At 38.0% G+C, this 18,040-nt stretch overlaps 1 protein-coding gene across 4 annotated transcripts in view; it reads right to left on the bottom strand.

The window, feature by feature from the left end:
- Positions 1 to 828: 828 nt before the first annotated feature.
- MMD (monocyte to macrophage differentiation associated) overlaps positions 829 to 18,040 on the bottom strand; it is a 29,785-nt gene continuing 12,573 nt past the window's right edge. For 2 of the 4 annotated variants that reach the window (XM_073310714.2, XM_073310717.2), the window contains 6 exons: positions 14,068 to 14,149; positions 8,790 to 8,950; positions 7,435 to 7,509; positions 6,531 to 6,632; positions 5,017 to 5,086; positions 829 to 3,335 (listed from right to left, as the gene is read on the bottom strand). In XM_073310714.2, coding sequence (XP_073166815.1) covers positions 3,135 to 3,335; positions 5,017 to 5,086; positions 6,531 to 6,632; positions 7,435 to 7,509; positions 8,790 to 8,950; positions 14,068 to 14,149 — 691 coding nt within the window. In that variant the 3' untranslated portion in view covers positions 829 to 3,134. Of the gene's footprint in view, positions 3,336 to 5,016; positions 5,087 to 6,530; positions 6,633 to 7,434; positions 7,510 to 8,789; positions 8,951 to 14,067; positions 14,150 to 16,269; positions 16,350 to 18,040 lie in introns of all 4 variants that reach the window. The other 2 variants (XM_073310713.2, XM_073310715.2) reach the window with 2 other exon arrangements.

The raw sequence follows: 18,040 nt of genomic DNA, 5'->3' as shown, positions 1-18,040 counted from the left end.
GAAAAGTCGTAGTCAAGCACCTGATGTCAACATGACGGCCACAGTCACAGGATTCCTCTGGAGGTTAAAATAACCTGGACCTAAATAAAGAATCCTGGAGGTGACTCATAGAAAAATGTTCCATACAGAGGTAAAGTAAGACTCCTGTATGCAGCGGTGCCTGAAAAAAATATTAAACATTAATTTTAAACCAAAATTGTGCAAATATCCCCAGTAATTTCATTTAATTCAGTCACTGATTACTATGGTCAAAAAACTTCTAAAAAAAATGTAAAAAGAAAAGGAGTACTTGTGGCACCTTAGAGACTAACCAATTTATTTGAGCGAAAGCTCATGCTCAAATAAATTGGTTAGTCTCTAAGGTGCCACAAGTACTCCTTTTCTTTTTGCGAATACAGACTAACACGACTGTTACTCTGAAACCTAAAAAAAATGTGTATTATAATTCAAGTACCAGCTTTCAGCATTCAAATTATTGGCTACAAAAAGCAATTTGGTTAATGAATCAAAATGCTGAATACAGAAGACAGTCCAAAGTAGATCCATGTAGCAAGATTATCCATCTGTTGTGTCTTGTCTTACATTGTAAGCTCCTTGGGGCAGGGATGGTCTTCGTACATTTTGGACTAGTGTTTTAGGGTATGTCTACACTACAACCAGAGATAGGATTGCGGCACAAGTTCGCATACCTGCACTGGGCTTTGGCACTCCATTTGGGTACAAAAAACAAAACAAAACAAAAAACCCCACACCATGAAGTTTCCAAATTCACAAAATATTTATTTATTTATTTATTTTACAGTCTAGTACATTCAAATTCATGTAGACTAGAATACAGTAATTCAAAATAGTTTTGGCGAGTTCAAATATTTAAAAAACATTTTCACTATTAAACACTCCAAACAACTGGCCATGAAAATTAACTTAAAAGATAATGGAACAAATCCAAGCTAAAATTCCCATTTTTGACATAAAAGCAAACTCTTACCTAGATTTTAGTGGTTTAACAGTGCTGCATTTGAACAGAATAGATGAACCCACAGAATTGAAAAACATGGAAACAGATGTTAAAAAAAACACAGGCATCCACATGTTTAAGTCTCATACAAGGGAACGTCTGCCCAGATGTTCCATTTTTATGCTTTTTAGAGATTTGACTAGGGTGCTTTAGTGGTGCCGTTTTCCAGTCATCAGCTAACACTGTATGGCAACTCATTTCCATGCCTTGATTTTTTTTTTTTAAGTGTCCCTTCCTGGAAATTTTATAGAAATGTACAGATTTGATCATATGCGAACAACCCACTGGCAAGTTCAGATGAAATATTAAATAGTACCTTGAAAAACATCCCTATTGTGCTAGTCTATTGTTTGAAGACAGGCAATACCCAGAACAAAATCTGAAAAAGGCAACATGTTTGTTTTTTTTAGTTTTTAAAACACTGACATGAAAAACTGAGTAAATTAGAAAAAAGGATCGAGTCAATCTTAATATAAGACATTGATAATGTAGCGAGACAGATACTATAACTGGAAAACAGCATTACAGTGAGGCTTCTACATCTAGATATTTAATGCACATGTTCTACAATCATGTTTTGCTACATTTTGTTTTCCTGTACAGAAAATAGCAATATGATATGCCCAGTTTTGCTCTTTTTAAGGTCCCAAATTGATGAGAGATATTGTATCAAGTTCTTCAGGCTTTCTTCACTAAAAGGCCAAGTGTGTGAAGACCAGTAACTATAAAATACTCTAAGTTACCAGCAATTGCAATGTACCAGTTTCAGCTGGGATTCTGAAGGGGCCTAAGGGAGTTAGACATCCAACACCCACTCAAAGCCAGGGGTCACTGGTACCCAACTCCACTGAGATCCTTTTGATATCCCAGCCTTAATGTTTCAGCACCAATATATGTTAACTTTTCTGGACAATTACTGATGCTTCCTCATTGTAATTTGGATACTGGGATATTTAATAGCTGGTCACCTGCATTGATACTGCCAAGTTTTGAAAAGTCTGCTCTAATCAATTCAACTGTCTCTATAGATGGCATGTGTGGAGGTGTCTTAAAATGTTTGACTGGTATTAACTACTTGTCTGAAACACTTTGTTTCTTTCATTGATAAGCCAGATGGTAAAGTGGACTATGGGGATATGCTGAACATTAATTGGTTGATATAGACCCTGCTGGTGTGCACTAAAGGCTCCCTTGTGGACTTTAATGTAGTGCTATTTAAAACAGTATTATGTTAAAGTGCATTAGGGAGCCTGTCATGTGCAGCATCTGGGTCTATATGGACCAATTAACGTGTAGCATGTTAGTGCACTTTACAAATCGCACCCTGCAAGCTGAACTACTCCACTATGTAGACAAGCCCTAAGTAACTAAATATACTATAGTGAGCAGCATGTTTTCACGTCCAAGCTTGGCAGAACCACGTTTCGAAATTCATAATTTTTAAAAACTTGTACTTACAACCCCACTGGTAATAAAACTTTTGGAAGAGGTATAATGTTTGCTTATCAGTACAGTATATGGAATGTAACATTTTCTTGCAAGAGTTTGCAATATGAATAACTGCATAGATGACAGTTGTGTGTTTTCATTTCAATAAATGTACTTTTAAAATTTACAAAAAACAATTTAAAATTTCTATAAAAGTCATATTATGCCAAGATGACTGGTGGTAAAACTAGATCTATCCCTCCATGATTTATGTTTATTAAATGGCTAGTGGAAAAATGGTAGAAACCAATTTTAAAACAAAAGAAGTTACAGTTTTGCTATTGCACTGACTTTCACAATTTGAATCACTAATTTAGAAAAATTCATATAGTAAAAACTGTAAAATTAATCTAGAATACAAAAATTCTGGTTAGTAAACATCAGGAACCCAGTTCTACTAATGTGGAATGGACTATCAGTACTGTACTATAGTGCCTTGATTATTTACAGTGCTTACTGTATGAAGGGCAATTCCAGGACACATTATTTAACGTCAGTTCACAGTAAATGTACTCAGAGAACTATCGACTTCAGTGCGGTTTTTCCTGTGCAATTTTTCAATTCCCCAGAATTCCTTACATCAAATAATACTGTTATGGAGGCCTAGTGCAGATTATTTTTTTTTAAATCATAAGTGACGGATAATGTCTGCAGGGCTTCTATAAAGGTACTTCCAAATGGCATAGTAATGAACTGCAGCTGCAATAGCTACAAACATGTGCCAGATGGCATGGGCAAATGGAATGATTCCATCACTCTTGAAGAACACCACTCCCATGCAATAAATTAAGCCTCCCCAGGCAACTTCTTGAAGTCCATCGGTGTTGTTCTGTTAATTAACAAGGAAACCAAAAAAAAGTTAGCCTTCAGAAATTAAAACTGGAACAGAGAGTTAATAAGTCTCTAGGTCTTGTTATTGGGGCTGGGAGAGGGGGTGGGACGGACGACTTATTTAATGACGTTTAAAAGGCCAGACAATATTATTCTGAGACATCACTTTGGAGTACATAGTATATTGATCCTAATTGTGGGTGAGTTTCTATAAACCTTTTCATGTGACAGCTAATATGAACAGAACAAACAGGGCAGCCAATCCTAAATGCTTACGGTTCAGCTTGGAGTTTCAACCTCAGTTTGTCTGAACACTGGCCTGGCCTTGTGATCATTGTAAGATGTTATGCCACACGTGTAAAGTTAGACTGTCACTGTTTCTGCTGCTATAGTTTTGTTTCCGATTCATCACTTCACAGTTCTAGCAGTTTGAACAAGCTGTAATGTACTTAAATGTATTTACAATATAATGGCTATTCTTGATTTTGTGTGTGGTGACATGTTCGACAGGTTACTATTATCAAAGCAATATCAGGTGACATGTTCAGAGTTGAGCAGGTCTGACATTCTACCCAGTTGAGAGTGGAGTACGCACATGGGAGATCACAAACACATAAGGATGAATGTAACGGGCAAAAGAGACATGATTGTATACAGCTTATCTCCATGAGTTACGGACAACATTCAAGACGACAGAATTTGAAGGCATATTTTATGGCTTGTATTCAGGTTTGCTGCAGGAACAGTGATTATAGTTATGCATGCTGCAAAAAGTTGATAAGCAATTCTGAATATACTTTGACTATTGTGTCTATTGCTATTGTCAAGACATTTGAGCTGAGAATGGGCTATTTTGATCATTTTCAAACTATACTGAACAGACTAGGAGGATGTAATGATTTTTTAAAAAAATACATTTCCCAATGGCATGGTATAATGGTCACTAAATAATAAATTCTTGTAGAGAAGTTAATTAGTTCACTAGGGGTGGTTCTGAGTAGTGGCATCTGTGATTCAATCTTTAAATACATTATATCCATTAATCTGGAGATGCCTCTAATAGGAAGAGTCAGACTATTCTCCAGCCTTCTTCTAAGGCAAGTCCTTTTTAAAAGAGGGAAGGAGTAACCTATTTGTAGATTTTGGGCCAGAATGGGGTGGGGGGAAAACCAACCAAAAAAACCTTACAAACAGTCAGTGAATAAGCCAAACAGGACTACAGGAAGTCTTATGCCACATTTCTAAATTAAAAGCTTCCTTCTGAATGTCCAAGGGATAAGGAAGCAAGTATTAAACGGAGTCATAAATATTACAATTCAAACACTTTGCTTTGAAATACGTGGTGTTTGGATGTATGGAACTGAAATGCAATATTTGATTCTTTCTGGCTCTAGTGAAATAGAAGTACTATCCCTACATGATTCTTTTAAGCTTTTTTTTTTTTTTTTTTAAAGAAACTGAATCTACATAATGGATGGAATTTCATTGCCTTATCGCTTAAGGACCATTAAACCCAAACAGATGGCTAAACACTTTCAGTGCTTCTACAACTAGCATTTATAACAGTGTGTTGAACTGAAATTAACAGCTATACAGACAAAATGGAACTTCACTGGAACTCCCTTTTAAACTACTTAAAAAAGGAAAGGTATTTATTACATTAACAGCATATTCCTTACCATGGATATCACTACCAGAGCAGGAGAAAATCCCATTGCTAAATAGAAAAGGAGTTCAACAATCTTATACCTAAAGGAATAATTTAAGGAAAGGTACAAGATGAATTTTTAATGCACATTTAATATTTCCTTAAAAGACAAAACAGCTAATGCAGGGGTGGCCAACCTGAGCCTGAGAAGGAGCCAGAATTTATCAATGTACATTGCCAAAGAGCCACAGTAATACATCAGCAGCCCCCATCAGTTCCCCCCCCCAGCTCCCAGTGCCTCCTGCCCACCAGCAGCCCCGCCAATCAGCACCTCCCCTTCCCTCCCTGCACCTCCCCATCAGCTGTTTCCTGGCATGCAGGAGGCTCTGCGGAGGAGCGAGGGCATGGCAGGCTGAGGGGAGGGGATGGGAAGGGGTGGAGTGGGGGCAGGGCCTGTGGCAGAGCCAGGGCTTGAGCAGTGAGCCCCCCCCCCCCGGCACAGTGGAAAGTTGGCACCTCTAGCTCCAGCTCTGGAGTCGGTGCCTGTACAAGGAGCCGCAGATTAACTTCTGAAGAGCCACAGGTTGGCCACCCCTGAGCTAATGTATGACCTTTTAAACTAACAGATGCACATCAACCACCTAAAGACTTTGTATACAGATAGATCACATTGAGGTTTTATTTACTTAACAGAGGGCTGATATTTTTCTAATTAAGGGAAAGAGGATGACACTATGCTAGAAACATTGCCGATACACTTTCTATATATGGCTAAATATATCAATTTTTCTCCATACTTTTGAGATGTACCTGTAACTACAACTGAGTCTCCCACCAAGTGGGTCAATGCATATGGTTTCAACCCTTCTTTCTTACTAGGTGGGGAAAGACTTATGAAGATTAGTCGCTCGCTCCTTGGGAATGAGGTATGCAATGAGAGGCAGTCACATAGGCTCAAGAAAACAGTAGCGTAAACTAAATAGACTGCCCTCTTCAAATAGCTCAACAGGGGTGTTGTAGAAATTTCCTGGGTTAGTAACCTCTCTATTTGCAACTTAATACTGCACTGTAATCCTATAAGGAATACTGTATCAATTAACTAGCATAGTATAATATGGAAGCAATGAAGACATCTTTATTATCCAGACATTTCCCTCAACTCCCATCAACAGATTTAATAGGACAGTAAAGACAAACTACTGAATGAAGTCAATAAAGATACTACTCCTCTCCTTGCCTACTTTCCACCAGCAAGATTTATGTATTTATTGGGCTGTGTCTTAGTTTTCCACAGAAGACATATAATAGCATTTATAAATTTGTTCTAAATGTGAGCTATACAAGTTACTGTACATTTATGTGTGATAAAGTGGGTGCAAATATCTGTTCACAAGACATAAGCTTGCATCCTTCTATTTATGTATTTCTGCTATTTTGAAGTTCTTAAGTCAATATGCAAGACAAGCTGACATTTTATTACAGGAGTATTTAAAAAGCAGCAAGTTCAAATGCAGTTTAAAGTTTAATGCAAATTAGAATTCTTACTTTTCATGGTAGAGAAATACATAAATGGTTCCTCCAGCTGCCATTAGCCAGATAAACCAACGCATATGAGATGCCAGAGGTCCAAGCTCACGAAGATTTAACCTGAAAATGTGAAGATTACAATAGACAACAGAAGTGATGACTGAATGGAACTTACTGACATACAAAGATTTTTCTTTACTTTAAAACATGGGCTACACTTTATTTAGAACATGGGAAGGGGAAATAATCTTAGGACTTCTTGGAGAGGTAAGAAAACTTATTTGAGAACCTAAACTAAGTAGCGTCTAGGTGTGTTGGGACAGATGTGAGGAAGAGAGCGCGCTTTTTTCTATTTCCAAATCCTTTTCTAACATTATCCCTAAAAAGGGATGGTAAGAGTATTTTCCATAACAAGTCTAAGCTGAAGTATAGCATTTGGCTTATGACAGTAGAATAGTGAAAAAGACAACTGTAGTACTTGGATAACTTAGCAATTGCTCATTCAAAAGGAGTATCACTGTAACCTAGCTCCCTTTCTTCTTCAGTCCAAATTTTAAAACTTAAGGTAAAAATTAGGGGCCCTGTCACATTCCTTACATAACCTGATGTCCTACTGAAGTCAGTTTGAATTTTGGATAAGCAGGAATGAAGGTTATGGCCCATAATTTCTAGTCATGTAGCTCAGAATTCATTCAAAATTACAAAGAAAGTGACAAAACCAGTTTGTTCTTCTTGTAATACAAAAGAGGGAGGAGGCAGCATAGTTAAATCCCAGGGCGATTATGCCATATTTCATTTCCCAATTCAACAATGTTGTCAATCAACTACTTCCCAAAGCCTTTGAAAAAATTATTTGGGAATCATATTGATAATACAGTGTAGGAAGTTTTAATCCCTTGAAAATATACATTTGATTTCTTACCATGGTGCATATGATGCTGCAATAAAGACATAGATCACCATTCTGTCACACATGTGAAAACAATGCTCCATTGTCCTAACAAAGAAAAAACAAGCTGCTAAAATACAAGTTTTGGAAAAACTTCATGATTCCTCTCTGTCAAGAAAAATCAGAAGATTTGTGTTCAACGTGAAAGTTGCCCAATTTTAAATGCTTTCGCGTACACTAGCAAAGCTTCTCGGTGCTCCCTTATTTCAGGGCTGGCTAAGCCTTCAGCCTGCAGCAGCCTCCAGGCTGATCTGTGTTGGGCCAGTTGGCTCAGGCAATAGAGCACAGCAGTGCTCCTGTCCTGTCTTTTCCCCAGCCCTGACCCCATGCTCGGACAAGATAGAGCTTGTGTAGCAGCTCCATGCTACAGTACCCAAGGACAGGCACTATGCAGGGGGAATCCTTAAAGAGGCTGTTTAAGGCAGCTTTGTGACCTCAGAGGAATCATAGCAGGATCAAGAATCTAGCCCTAGTTCGGCTATCAGAGACTAACTTTGAAATAGAACCTTCACCTGGTCAACTGTGTATTAGATTGCAAGCCACTTGGCAGCTGTCTGTGTCTAGCTCAATGTATGGTAGAATGCGAAACATCCAGCCAGCAATCACATTTCTCTATTGAGATAAAATCCACCCCACTTTTAATCTAGCAATTTTCTTCTACAGAATAACGTTGAGTTGCTTATGACATCCATTAACTGCAACAGTTAACGCCAGCATAAATTGTGTGGTTTTGTTGCGTTGCTCTGTCCTGTATGTACATAGTTAAAGTGATTCAGAGTCTTGGGATGGAAGGCAGTATATGCTATTATTTTAATAAAGACATAATCAGGAACATTGAGTGATTCATTATGTTCCGACTATAGAAAGTGATCAGAAATAATGGTAGGTGTAAGATTAGCAGAAGACCAATTTATTTTTGGTTCAGTATCCTATTAAACACTGAGTTTTGTCTTCACAGAAGTCAACTCATATTTGAATATGCAATGCAGGCACACAGAAATGTGACAAAAAGCGACACTTTCTGCAGTATTCTGTGTACTTTAAATAATGCATCTAGTTTTCTCTGGAGTAATTCTTCCCAATGAACAGAGTATACTGTTACTTTAGTGACCCAACCTTGCAAACAAAGGGTCTGCAGTGACAGAATGAAGGTTTCCTGGAGAATCTATTACACAGCACACAAGGTACCCCTCACAATGCTCCGCAAAAGTGTGGGGGGGGGGGGAGAGGAGGAAGTGTTCCCTGGTCTGCTTACTCAGGGTAATTGAATCTGACCACTTCAGAAGCAGCATGAAAAACATTACAGCAAGTGAGTGCTCTGTGGATACCTTAAGTGACTCTTTTTCCAGGAAACTATGTGAAACACTGTTGAAACAATGAAGAGTGCACAGAGGCCCATGCCATACATCCATGCAGTTATCTTTTCCCATCGATCATCAGAGAGCCGGTGGAGGAGGGCACTACCCACAATGGCTGGAAAAATGAGGAACTAAGGAAACAATAATAAGAACACTGATGTTATTCTCTATCCCCAGCCACTGTGTAGAATCACCCACCCATTCCTGTAACCAAAAGTAGTATTCTACTGGTCCTGACTATATATTTTTCAGGTGTTACTGGGGGGGAAAAAAAATTAATTTAACCAATGAAATCATGGGTACAGCCTGAAGTGGGAAAACACAGGTCTTTCATGATAAACACTGCATCCTGGAATTTGACAATGATTCACCTTTTAAAAACTCTGTCATGAAAAACAGAATTACAGGATGCAAAGTTCTTCCTTGATCTACACTGTAGATACACTGTACTTTATCCACATGCAAAACTCCCTGTAGCATAAATGGAAATTCTGAGCATGGAGACAATAGAGATCATTCAAGAAAAGTCTGCACTGTGGATTGAAAAAACAAACAGTTTGTAACTTGAAGACCAGAGTTCACAAACCAATTTAAAAGCACAGAACTGGTGCCTGTTTCAAAAAGGAGATAAAAATATAAATGTACTGGATCCTTAAAAACACACAAAGAATGCAACAATTGCATTTCTATAATGCCTTTGCCTTCCATCCACAGACCTCAAGGCCCTTTTACAAAGATTAGAATATGTAAGCTAACTGCATAGCTGTAAAAATATGTTGAGTACTACACTGTTAGTACCACAGCATATGGACCAATGCACGAGACAAAGCCCTGGCTGGGATGATTTAATTGGGGATTGGTCCTGCTTTGAGCAGGGGGTTGGACTAGATGACCTCCTGAGGTCCCTTCCAACCCTGATATTCTATGAGACATGTTTACCTTTTAATTTGAAGTTCACACTGAATGAAACTTAGTCTTCTCCTTTCCCTCCATCCTCAGATTTAATGGAATCCACATAAACCCAAAGAATACTTGAGCCTAGAGGTATACTACTCATAAAACACCTTAAGCACTGGTGGTCACCATTAAAAAGTAAACTTTTATATGAGTAAGAAACAGTGCATTTAAGATACGAGATATTTTTGACAAGGTGGTGTCTAACTTTTATAATGACCACCGTACTTCAAGTTATAGCAGGATGAAGCAAATCAGTTTGTTTTACCATCCCTTCCTTCATGCCTTTAAAGGAGGAATACAGATACAAATCAATGCAGAGCTGCAAGCTATCAAATGTAATTTTATTTCTGCCTTTTTCCTGGCTTTTATTCTGAGCTCCAAATAAAAAATTCCACTCCTGCTATGGAAGAACTACACAGTCTACATTTCTCTTTTCTTCTAAGTGGTCCATTTGCAAAATAGCATGCCTTACCTATATGCCATTAAGTGTATCATGAGAACAATTAACTAAACAAAAGGTGTTTTATTACTTCCAGGGTATTTATGTCAGACCAGAAGTGAAATTCTGCTGTCTGCTTACCTACTGGGAAACAAAATTTTCTACTACATTAATTACACTTGACACAATATAGGTTCTAATAAAAATAAGAGGTATGTATATAAAAATGGACTTCTCATCCATCTTTTAAACAGCAAGATATAGCTTTAGTCTTAGAGCAATGATAAGCAACACAAGTTTTCCACTCAAACTTTTCATAGATATAAAGATTTCCAGGCCAGAGGGGACCACCTATAACACAGGCCATACAACTTCCCCCAAATAATTCCTGGAGCAAATCTTTTAGAAATTTAAAACTTCAAAAATTATGCAACAAGAACAGATACATCTGTTTCAGTGCTTTCCCCTTTTGAGAACTGATACTTTGTGACAGTACCTTTAGGGTTGATATTTACTAACAAACCCAGGGAATGGATCTACTTCGACAGAATCATAGAAATGCTGAGTCATCACATTCTAATGGAACAGTGCTAAACTGCCAGACAATGTCCTATTCTTGGTATTCAAATTTGCTGAAATTTATACTTCGTTCATTGTGAAAGCAAAACTATATAAACAGGAGAGACTGTACCAGGGTGCTAATTCTGTGTGCCAAATCCACCACTTTATAAATAGTCCAACTGAAATAAAATCCAGCATTGAAGTAAATCAATTTAGAAAGTATTTCATTTCTTAGTTCAAGATCAGCAATTACTTTGAGCACCTTAGCCAAAGCATACTTGCTAAATTAGAGGAAGTGAGCACTGAGCTTTGGAGAGGCAAGGTGGGGTCGGGGAAGTGACAGAGTATTTTAGAGGAGATATAGCAGAATTGTTCTTTCAATTTTACTGAGATATTTTAGAATAAATTTGAGAACCTGGTCTGATAGAAAGTAAAGAAAATGACTCTCTGTTAAGGAAAGGACAGGAAGGAGTTAAGATTCATTAACAGCTTATGCAGCTTATTTTTATGGGCTGGGATTTTCAAATGAGCCTGTTGAATGAGGAGCTGAATGTCCATTGAAACTGGCTGGGATTTAGGTACCTAACTCTCTGTTAGACCCTTGGAAAAATCCCATTCATTCAGTTATGAGACAGTCACAGTCACTGCTGGTAGGAATACCTGTGGAAGGAACTGAAAGGTGGCAAATACACTGGGGAAAGTTAATAGCACTTTGCTATTACTACACATAACAGCAACTTTAACTAAGGCCCATAGCAGAATGAATGATGCAGAAATAATAATCCCTAAAGCTGACTGGAGAAGTTTTGATGGAATCATATGCCATTGGAACATGCAGAGCTGTTGAAATCTTGGCACTCTGTGAAATCCAGTCATGTCCCTGGAATTTCCTTTTGGAAGAAAACCAGAAGAAAATGTTTAACAGTGTCAGAGCATTCTGTTTGGACATTTTCAGAATAAAACATTTTGATTTTTTGTTCTGACCAACTTTCCATTTGGAAGTTTTAAAATTTTGTACCATCTCATATTAGAATGCAAAATAAGCGCATCACAATCAAAACGAAATGTTGTTGAAACAAAACATTTTGATTAACCTGAAACAATTTTTTTAGAAGTTTCTTTCTCACAGCTTCAAATTTTTCAGTTGTTGTTTAAATTTAGAAGGAAGCCAAATTTTAAAAAAAACAAACAAACAAAAAAATCTTGAAATCCTTCGTGAAACATAATTACATCCTCCACACAATTCTAATAAGCTTCTTGCAGCACAAAATGAAACCCACACAACTTATACTTAAGGCAACCACTGAAATCTTCTATATTGCAACATCAACGTTCTGTCTGCTGTCAAACTACAGCAGCACAGTGTAAACTTCCCATCAATTTTCTCAGTTTACTAGGGTGGTATATAGACACTACTTTGCCTCAACTCCTTCCACATTTCACACTGTTTACGTAGCACCGTTTTGCTCTTTATACGGTAGCTACGTTAGAGCACTTTGGCTTATGCACGAAGTTACGCCAAGTTGTGTGTTAAGTTACTACCCTTTTTGTTGCACAGGCCACGGCAACATAATGTAAAGTTATTCTCTTGCCTAAGGTGTCCATGGGAGAGGCAAAAGTTTGCAAAACCCCAATGCTTGCTCTGTGTATGCAGACAAGTGGAAAGACAATGTAAAGCAGGAGGAACCATGTGGAACCCAAGTATTCACAGGGAAACATGCAGCAGTCCCGGCTTCAACAATGAAGATCTTGAGGCATTCGATTTGATTGCCTGCCCCTGTACATGGCTTTCAGAGATGACTTCTCCACTGGCAGTGCAGCATGATCAATGACAATGCTACATTGTTTACACACCGAACATTGTTTCTCTCCAGCCAACTGTTAGGGAGTACAGAGGGAAACAGGGCCCTCACTCCTTTAGTTCTTTCACAGCCTACACCTTTGAGGACCCTCCCTCTCATCCTCCAAGGAGCTGGCAAACTCTCCACTGCTCCCTTCTGGGAATACTTGCAGTCCTTTGCTCCCTACTGCATGATGCAGCATTGGGGCATATAGACCATGACTCATATTTTGAAATACAGAAAGAAGAGAGCCCCTTATATGAAAGCAAGAGGGAAGAGACTTTTTAAATTGTTGCAAAGACAAGTTGTTTACACTTTGTTAGTTTTACTTTACTATAGTACAGCACATGCTCTCTACACAGATATAAAAAAACCTTGTATTTTGGATAGTTTCAGACTGACCCCTCCATCCCCATATGAAATGGAGTTTACTTTATAGCAATTTAACTGTAAATTCCTCCCAGCTTCACTCATCTGCACTGTTTCTTTCCCATTCCTGCAGCTACCTAAAGAGCAGTGCTGAGTGTTGCTACATTCATCCACTAGCTGCCCTTCCTGCATCTCACAGTTAGTGCACTCACCTGTGGAAGTGGCAGATCCAAATACAAGTCCGTGCTCCAAATCAAAAAGTGTGTGGCTTTGAACCTGGGCCTCCCACATCCCAGGTGAATGTACTAACTACTGGGCTAGAGGATTAAAGGGGGCTCCACCACCACCCGCAGGTTGAACAGCAATCAAGTTCCCTTGTAAATCCTGCCTGAACTTTTTTTTTTTTTTGGGCCAAAACTATTTGCCAAATTAGTATCAAATTCATAAACAGTTTTAGTTGACCCGAGATTGCATTTTTTGGTGAATAAACCAGTCACTCAAAGTATTGTGTCCAGGGTAAGATGTGGATATTTATATATGATTGTTTAGAGTTTACACTCACCTTAATTATTAGTGTCTCTAAAAATGTCTAGACTCTAAGCAATTTAGAAAAAGAGAAGATTTATCATTGCAAAGCTGTTCAGTTTTATTTCTATCCTAAACGCAGCCCTGTATTTAAAGGCTCAAAAGTTTTTAAACAGTTAAATCTTCCTTGTTCTTCCTGTACTGAAAAATAATCCATCTAAAAGGATTATAGCAATCATCAGGCTAGCAGAGATCCATTTTCATGATGCTTTAGTCATCCTTTGATTGGGCAGAATGAAAATAGACGGGTCAAAACCTTTAACCTGCACGACATTTCCAAAATAGGACTCCTTGGATCCTTCTGCGCTCCCAGAACATAATGTTTATGATCACTACTTGTATTTACTACTACTTTCTAGTAGTTGTGTACTATAAGATTGATTTTAGAAGTTGCAAACATAATATACTGAGGAATTCAAAGCTAAAAATAAACTTAGGGTTCCAATACCATAAAGGGTTTCACTGAAAGAACTGGTAAAATAATGAATTTACTTACTGCATGTGTATAACAGTTAGCAGCATGTTCATAGCAAGTGGGTTTGTAGCGGCTGTTTGCTGGAGCTGGGTGGTTCATGAACCTGTTCAGATAATCATGGAATACTTTTAGAAAAATTAACACACTACCACACACAATAGCACCTAACTTAAATCTGTTAACATGTTAAAAATATAAGGAAAGTGATGTTTAAAATATCTGTAAGAAAAACAATCTTGAAGGTAGAATATACAATTGAAAGCTGACCTAATGAAGGAACTCATTAAATAATTTTTTTCTGTGTCTCAGTCTATAGAAGACCAATCCCCTACACATGGGGAACACTTAATTTAGTAGTAGTTGTATGCAAGATCAGACCTTTTTATTTAAACAAGCCATGGGAAAAATTTACTGTTTCTTTTCTGTTTTCTTTAAACATACACATGATGTGGCGGCTCTGAGGAATGGCCACGACTCAAGGGAATACATGTTAAAATAGGAGTAATCCTGTAACCAAGATTTCTTTTATCTAAAGTTGTAACAGTTTTCTCTAATTCTATGTAGATACAGGAGACTAACCCTTTGGATTAGGACAGCTGAGATACTGGTGTTTCTGTTCCTGTAAGGGGCCTCAGCATTTGCCTCGAGTGTGCCTAGTCTTTTAACCTAGTGTTTTAGCTAAGATCAAAACTTTGGGTCTGCCATCCAAGTCTAAGTGTATGTCTTCACTACCCGCCTGATCGGCGGGCAACGATATATCCAGCAGGGATCAATTTATTTCGTCTAGTCTAGACGTGATAAATTGACCCCCCGAGCGCTCTCCTGTCGACTCCTGTACTCCAGCGCCACAAGAGGTGCGGGCAGAGTGGAAGGGGAAGCAGCAACAGTCGACTCGCCGTGGTGGAGACACCACGGTAAAATCGATCTAAGTACGTCGACTTCAGCTACGTTATTCACTTAGATCTACACCCTCTCCGCCCACCCCACCCCCCATGTAGACCAGGGCTAAGACTTTTTTTCTTTTTTGAATGACGGTTTCACCACAATCTCTTCCCCAGGCCATATGGACCCATAGTATTCAGAAGATCCTGGAGGAAAACTGGGTTTATTCCAAATTAAGATTAGATTAGGGGAAGGAGGAGCAGGGCTGAACTCTCTCAACTTTTCCCAAAAAGCATGTTACTTGAGAAGTAGCTTCAGAAAAGTGAGAGCCAAAGGGGATGTCAAAGTTCACACTGTTCATGAACTACTGTTCATCTAGTTCTGAGGAAAATTTTTCACCTTATTTTTTCCAGTCTAACTTCTAAGCAAAATGTGGCATTAGGACACTAAAATAAATCATTCCCAACTGGTGTCTAAAACATGGCAATTTATACCATTTTTTAGACAGTCTAGATAATGGAGATGTTCAACTTGTCCTTCCTTGCTGCACTACATGTTTCAGCACCAAGCAATTAAAATAATATTTTGCTAGCTCTAGAGCGATAGGCATTATTTTAAAAGTCAAAAATTGCATCTATATTACAATGTACACATAGTTTTGAATACCAAGAAGGAGTTGTATTTTTGTAGCGCTAGATCTCTATATAGGCATCCTAATAAGGCCAATGAACCCATTTCTAAAGACTTTTCCTTTAAGACTATACACCAACTTCTGTCTGCTTAAGACTGACACTGAAACCACTGTGATCTGAATGCCAACATACATCTAGATACCATTTCACCAAGTTGTGGCAAATATTCTATTGTATATTTAGGAATTCCCAAGGATTGCATAGAGCAAGAATAGGTAGTCCTTTTGAAGTGGATGGGAGTATAAATCTAAAATAAATAATGCATTTTAATTCTGCTTGAACCAAGAGTCAATCACAAGAGGCTCGTGAGTAGAATCAAATGAGAAAACTTAGGAGAATGTTAGACAAACTTGCCAACATAAGCTATATTCTTCTGAGAACAGCTAGTCTCTAAGGTGCCACTAGTACTCCTTTTCTTTTTGTGAATACAGACTAACACGGCTGCTACTCTGAAACCTAGAAAACCCTGTGTCACATAAAACTGCAGACATGGGCAACAAGACCAGAACCAATATGCAAATATTCCCTGTATCATTTTAAAACCTTTTTTTAAAGCTATACACAAATAGGGAAATTTAATGCCCAAGAAGAAAAGCATTACTAACTTACTCTCCTGTCTGTCTATATCCGTCTCTTGTCTTATACTTACACTGTAAGTCCCTTGGGACAGGGATCATCTTTTTGTTCAGTACCTAGCACAGTGGGGTTCTCGTATAGGTCCCCTAGGCACTACAGTAACACAAATAATAAATAATAATAATAGTTAGTAGTAATTATTCCAAGTAGATCATTTCGTACCAGTAACCAGCAACACCCAAATGGGTTTCTCATAGATTTTCACTGGTACCCAGCAGGGAACAGAATCATGAATTCACAGGCTCCCCGCCCCCCACCCCAACAGGGGCTTATGTGTTCAGAGCTCAGAACTGCTTTATAACATAAGTCTTGTTTATACTGCAAGAACTTTTAAGAAACCTAACAAGAAAAACAAAGAGTCCTATTTTAATACCATCCACTTAGTGTCCTGTGACGTCAGACCAGGCCAATCTTAAGCAGCTGAAGTTGTGGCATTTGGAAGCGAATTCTTTTGACCAAATATAGAGTCCTATTTGTGAAACAGAAAATAGTGACAAATATTTTGATCCGTTCCTAACTGGCAATCAGAGCAAGTTAACATTGATACTGTGGGTGCCAATGTTTTTTATTCATGTAAACTAAACTGATAAATAAGGAATCCTGCAAAGACTGATAAATTGAGCAAGATATCAAAATAAAACTCCCCTTCTAAACTGTTCCACTAACAAATACAATCTCTACATTAAATTGCATTTTCTGAGTTCCCTGCAGAGGCATGACAAAAGTGTAATGATTATTCACACACCAGTGAATACTGAACATTTATGCCTAATTGCAGTGCAAATTGTAAATGTTCACAACTACACTAAATCCTAAAACAATGAGGAATTTAGCAGACTTACACCTGTTCTTAGTCTCTAAGACAACAGAAGGATTGTAATCAGAGGTTAACAGATTTCCAGGACATTTGGAAAATGGAATTAATGCTAGGTGCTTATCTTTATTTAGTCAACAACGGTTAAATATTATCTGAAAGTCGTCTACAGTTAGCCCAACAGTTCACTCAGTTTTCTTTCCAAGTTGGGAAAATCGTTAAAAATAAAACACCTGTTAGGTTATTCTAGTGTTCACGATTAGATTACTCCTGCACAATTAAGTGGATTCAAAACCACAGGAGACATCTTCCCATTGATTACATCTGGGATGATTTTACAAAATTTCTCCATGGACCACACTGGTACCTTTGAGGCCTTATTATACGTAGAAATAAAAGGGATAATTATATCTTGAGAGTAAACTTTAAAGCTTTGTGCATTTCAAGATTTGGAATGTTAACTACTTCAAAACAACCAAACTATTCATGATTTACAAGAGAAAGTTTAAGATGGTTAATGGGATACCCTATTGCAGCACAAGTTTAAATTAAATTATAGTTTTATATCTAAATGAAAAGAAAGATCATCATCTACACAGGAGACTGCATTGCCAGATCCTCTAAGGACTTAAATGACTTTAACAGGACTGGGTTAGATACAGACTTTCACTAAGGCCCCCCTCTCCAAGAGGGTTGGCTGGTATATCATACACCAATGGAGACTAGCCTGGTATTGCTTATACCAGTGGGGAGACACCTTATAGCAGCAAAAGAGTTCATTTGTCAGTATAGCTTATACTAGTTTCCCAAATGAAATCAGCTATACCAGCAAACAACTTTTTTGCTGGTATAAACTGCATCTATATTAATGCTTCCTGCTGGTATGAATGTGTTGTAAAGAATCACACCCCTAACCAACATAATTACACTGGCTAAAAGCCTTATTGTAGAACTGGCCTCCAAGTTTGGA

Source organism: Lepidochelys kempii, chromosome 14, assembly GCF_965140285.1.
Source record: "Lepidochelys kempii isolate rLepKem1 chromosome 14, rLepKem1.hap1, whole genome shotgun sequence".
In the NCBI taxonomy this organism is placed as follows: Eukaryota; Metazoa; Chordata; order Testudines; family Cheloniidae; genus Lepidochelys; species Lepidochelys kempii.
The sequence above is the reverse complement of the archived record's forward strand: the minus strand, read 5'-3'. Positions and strand labels throughout refer to the sequence as shown.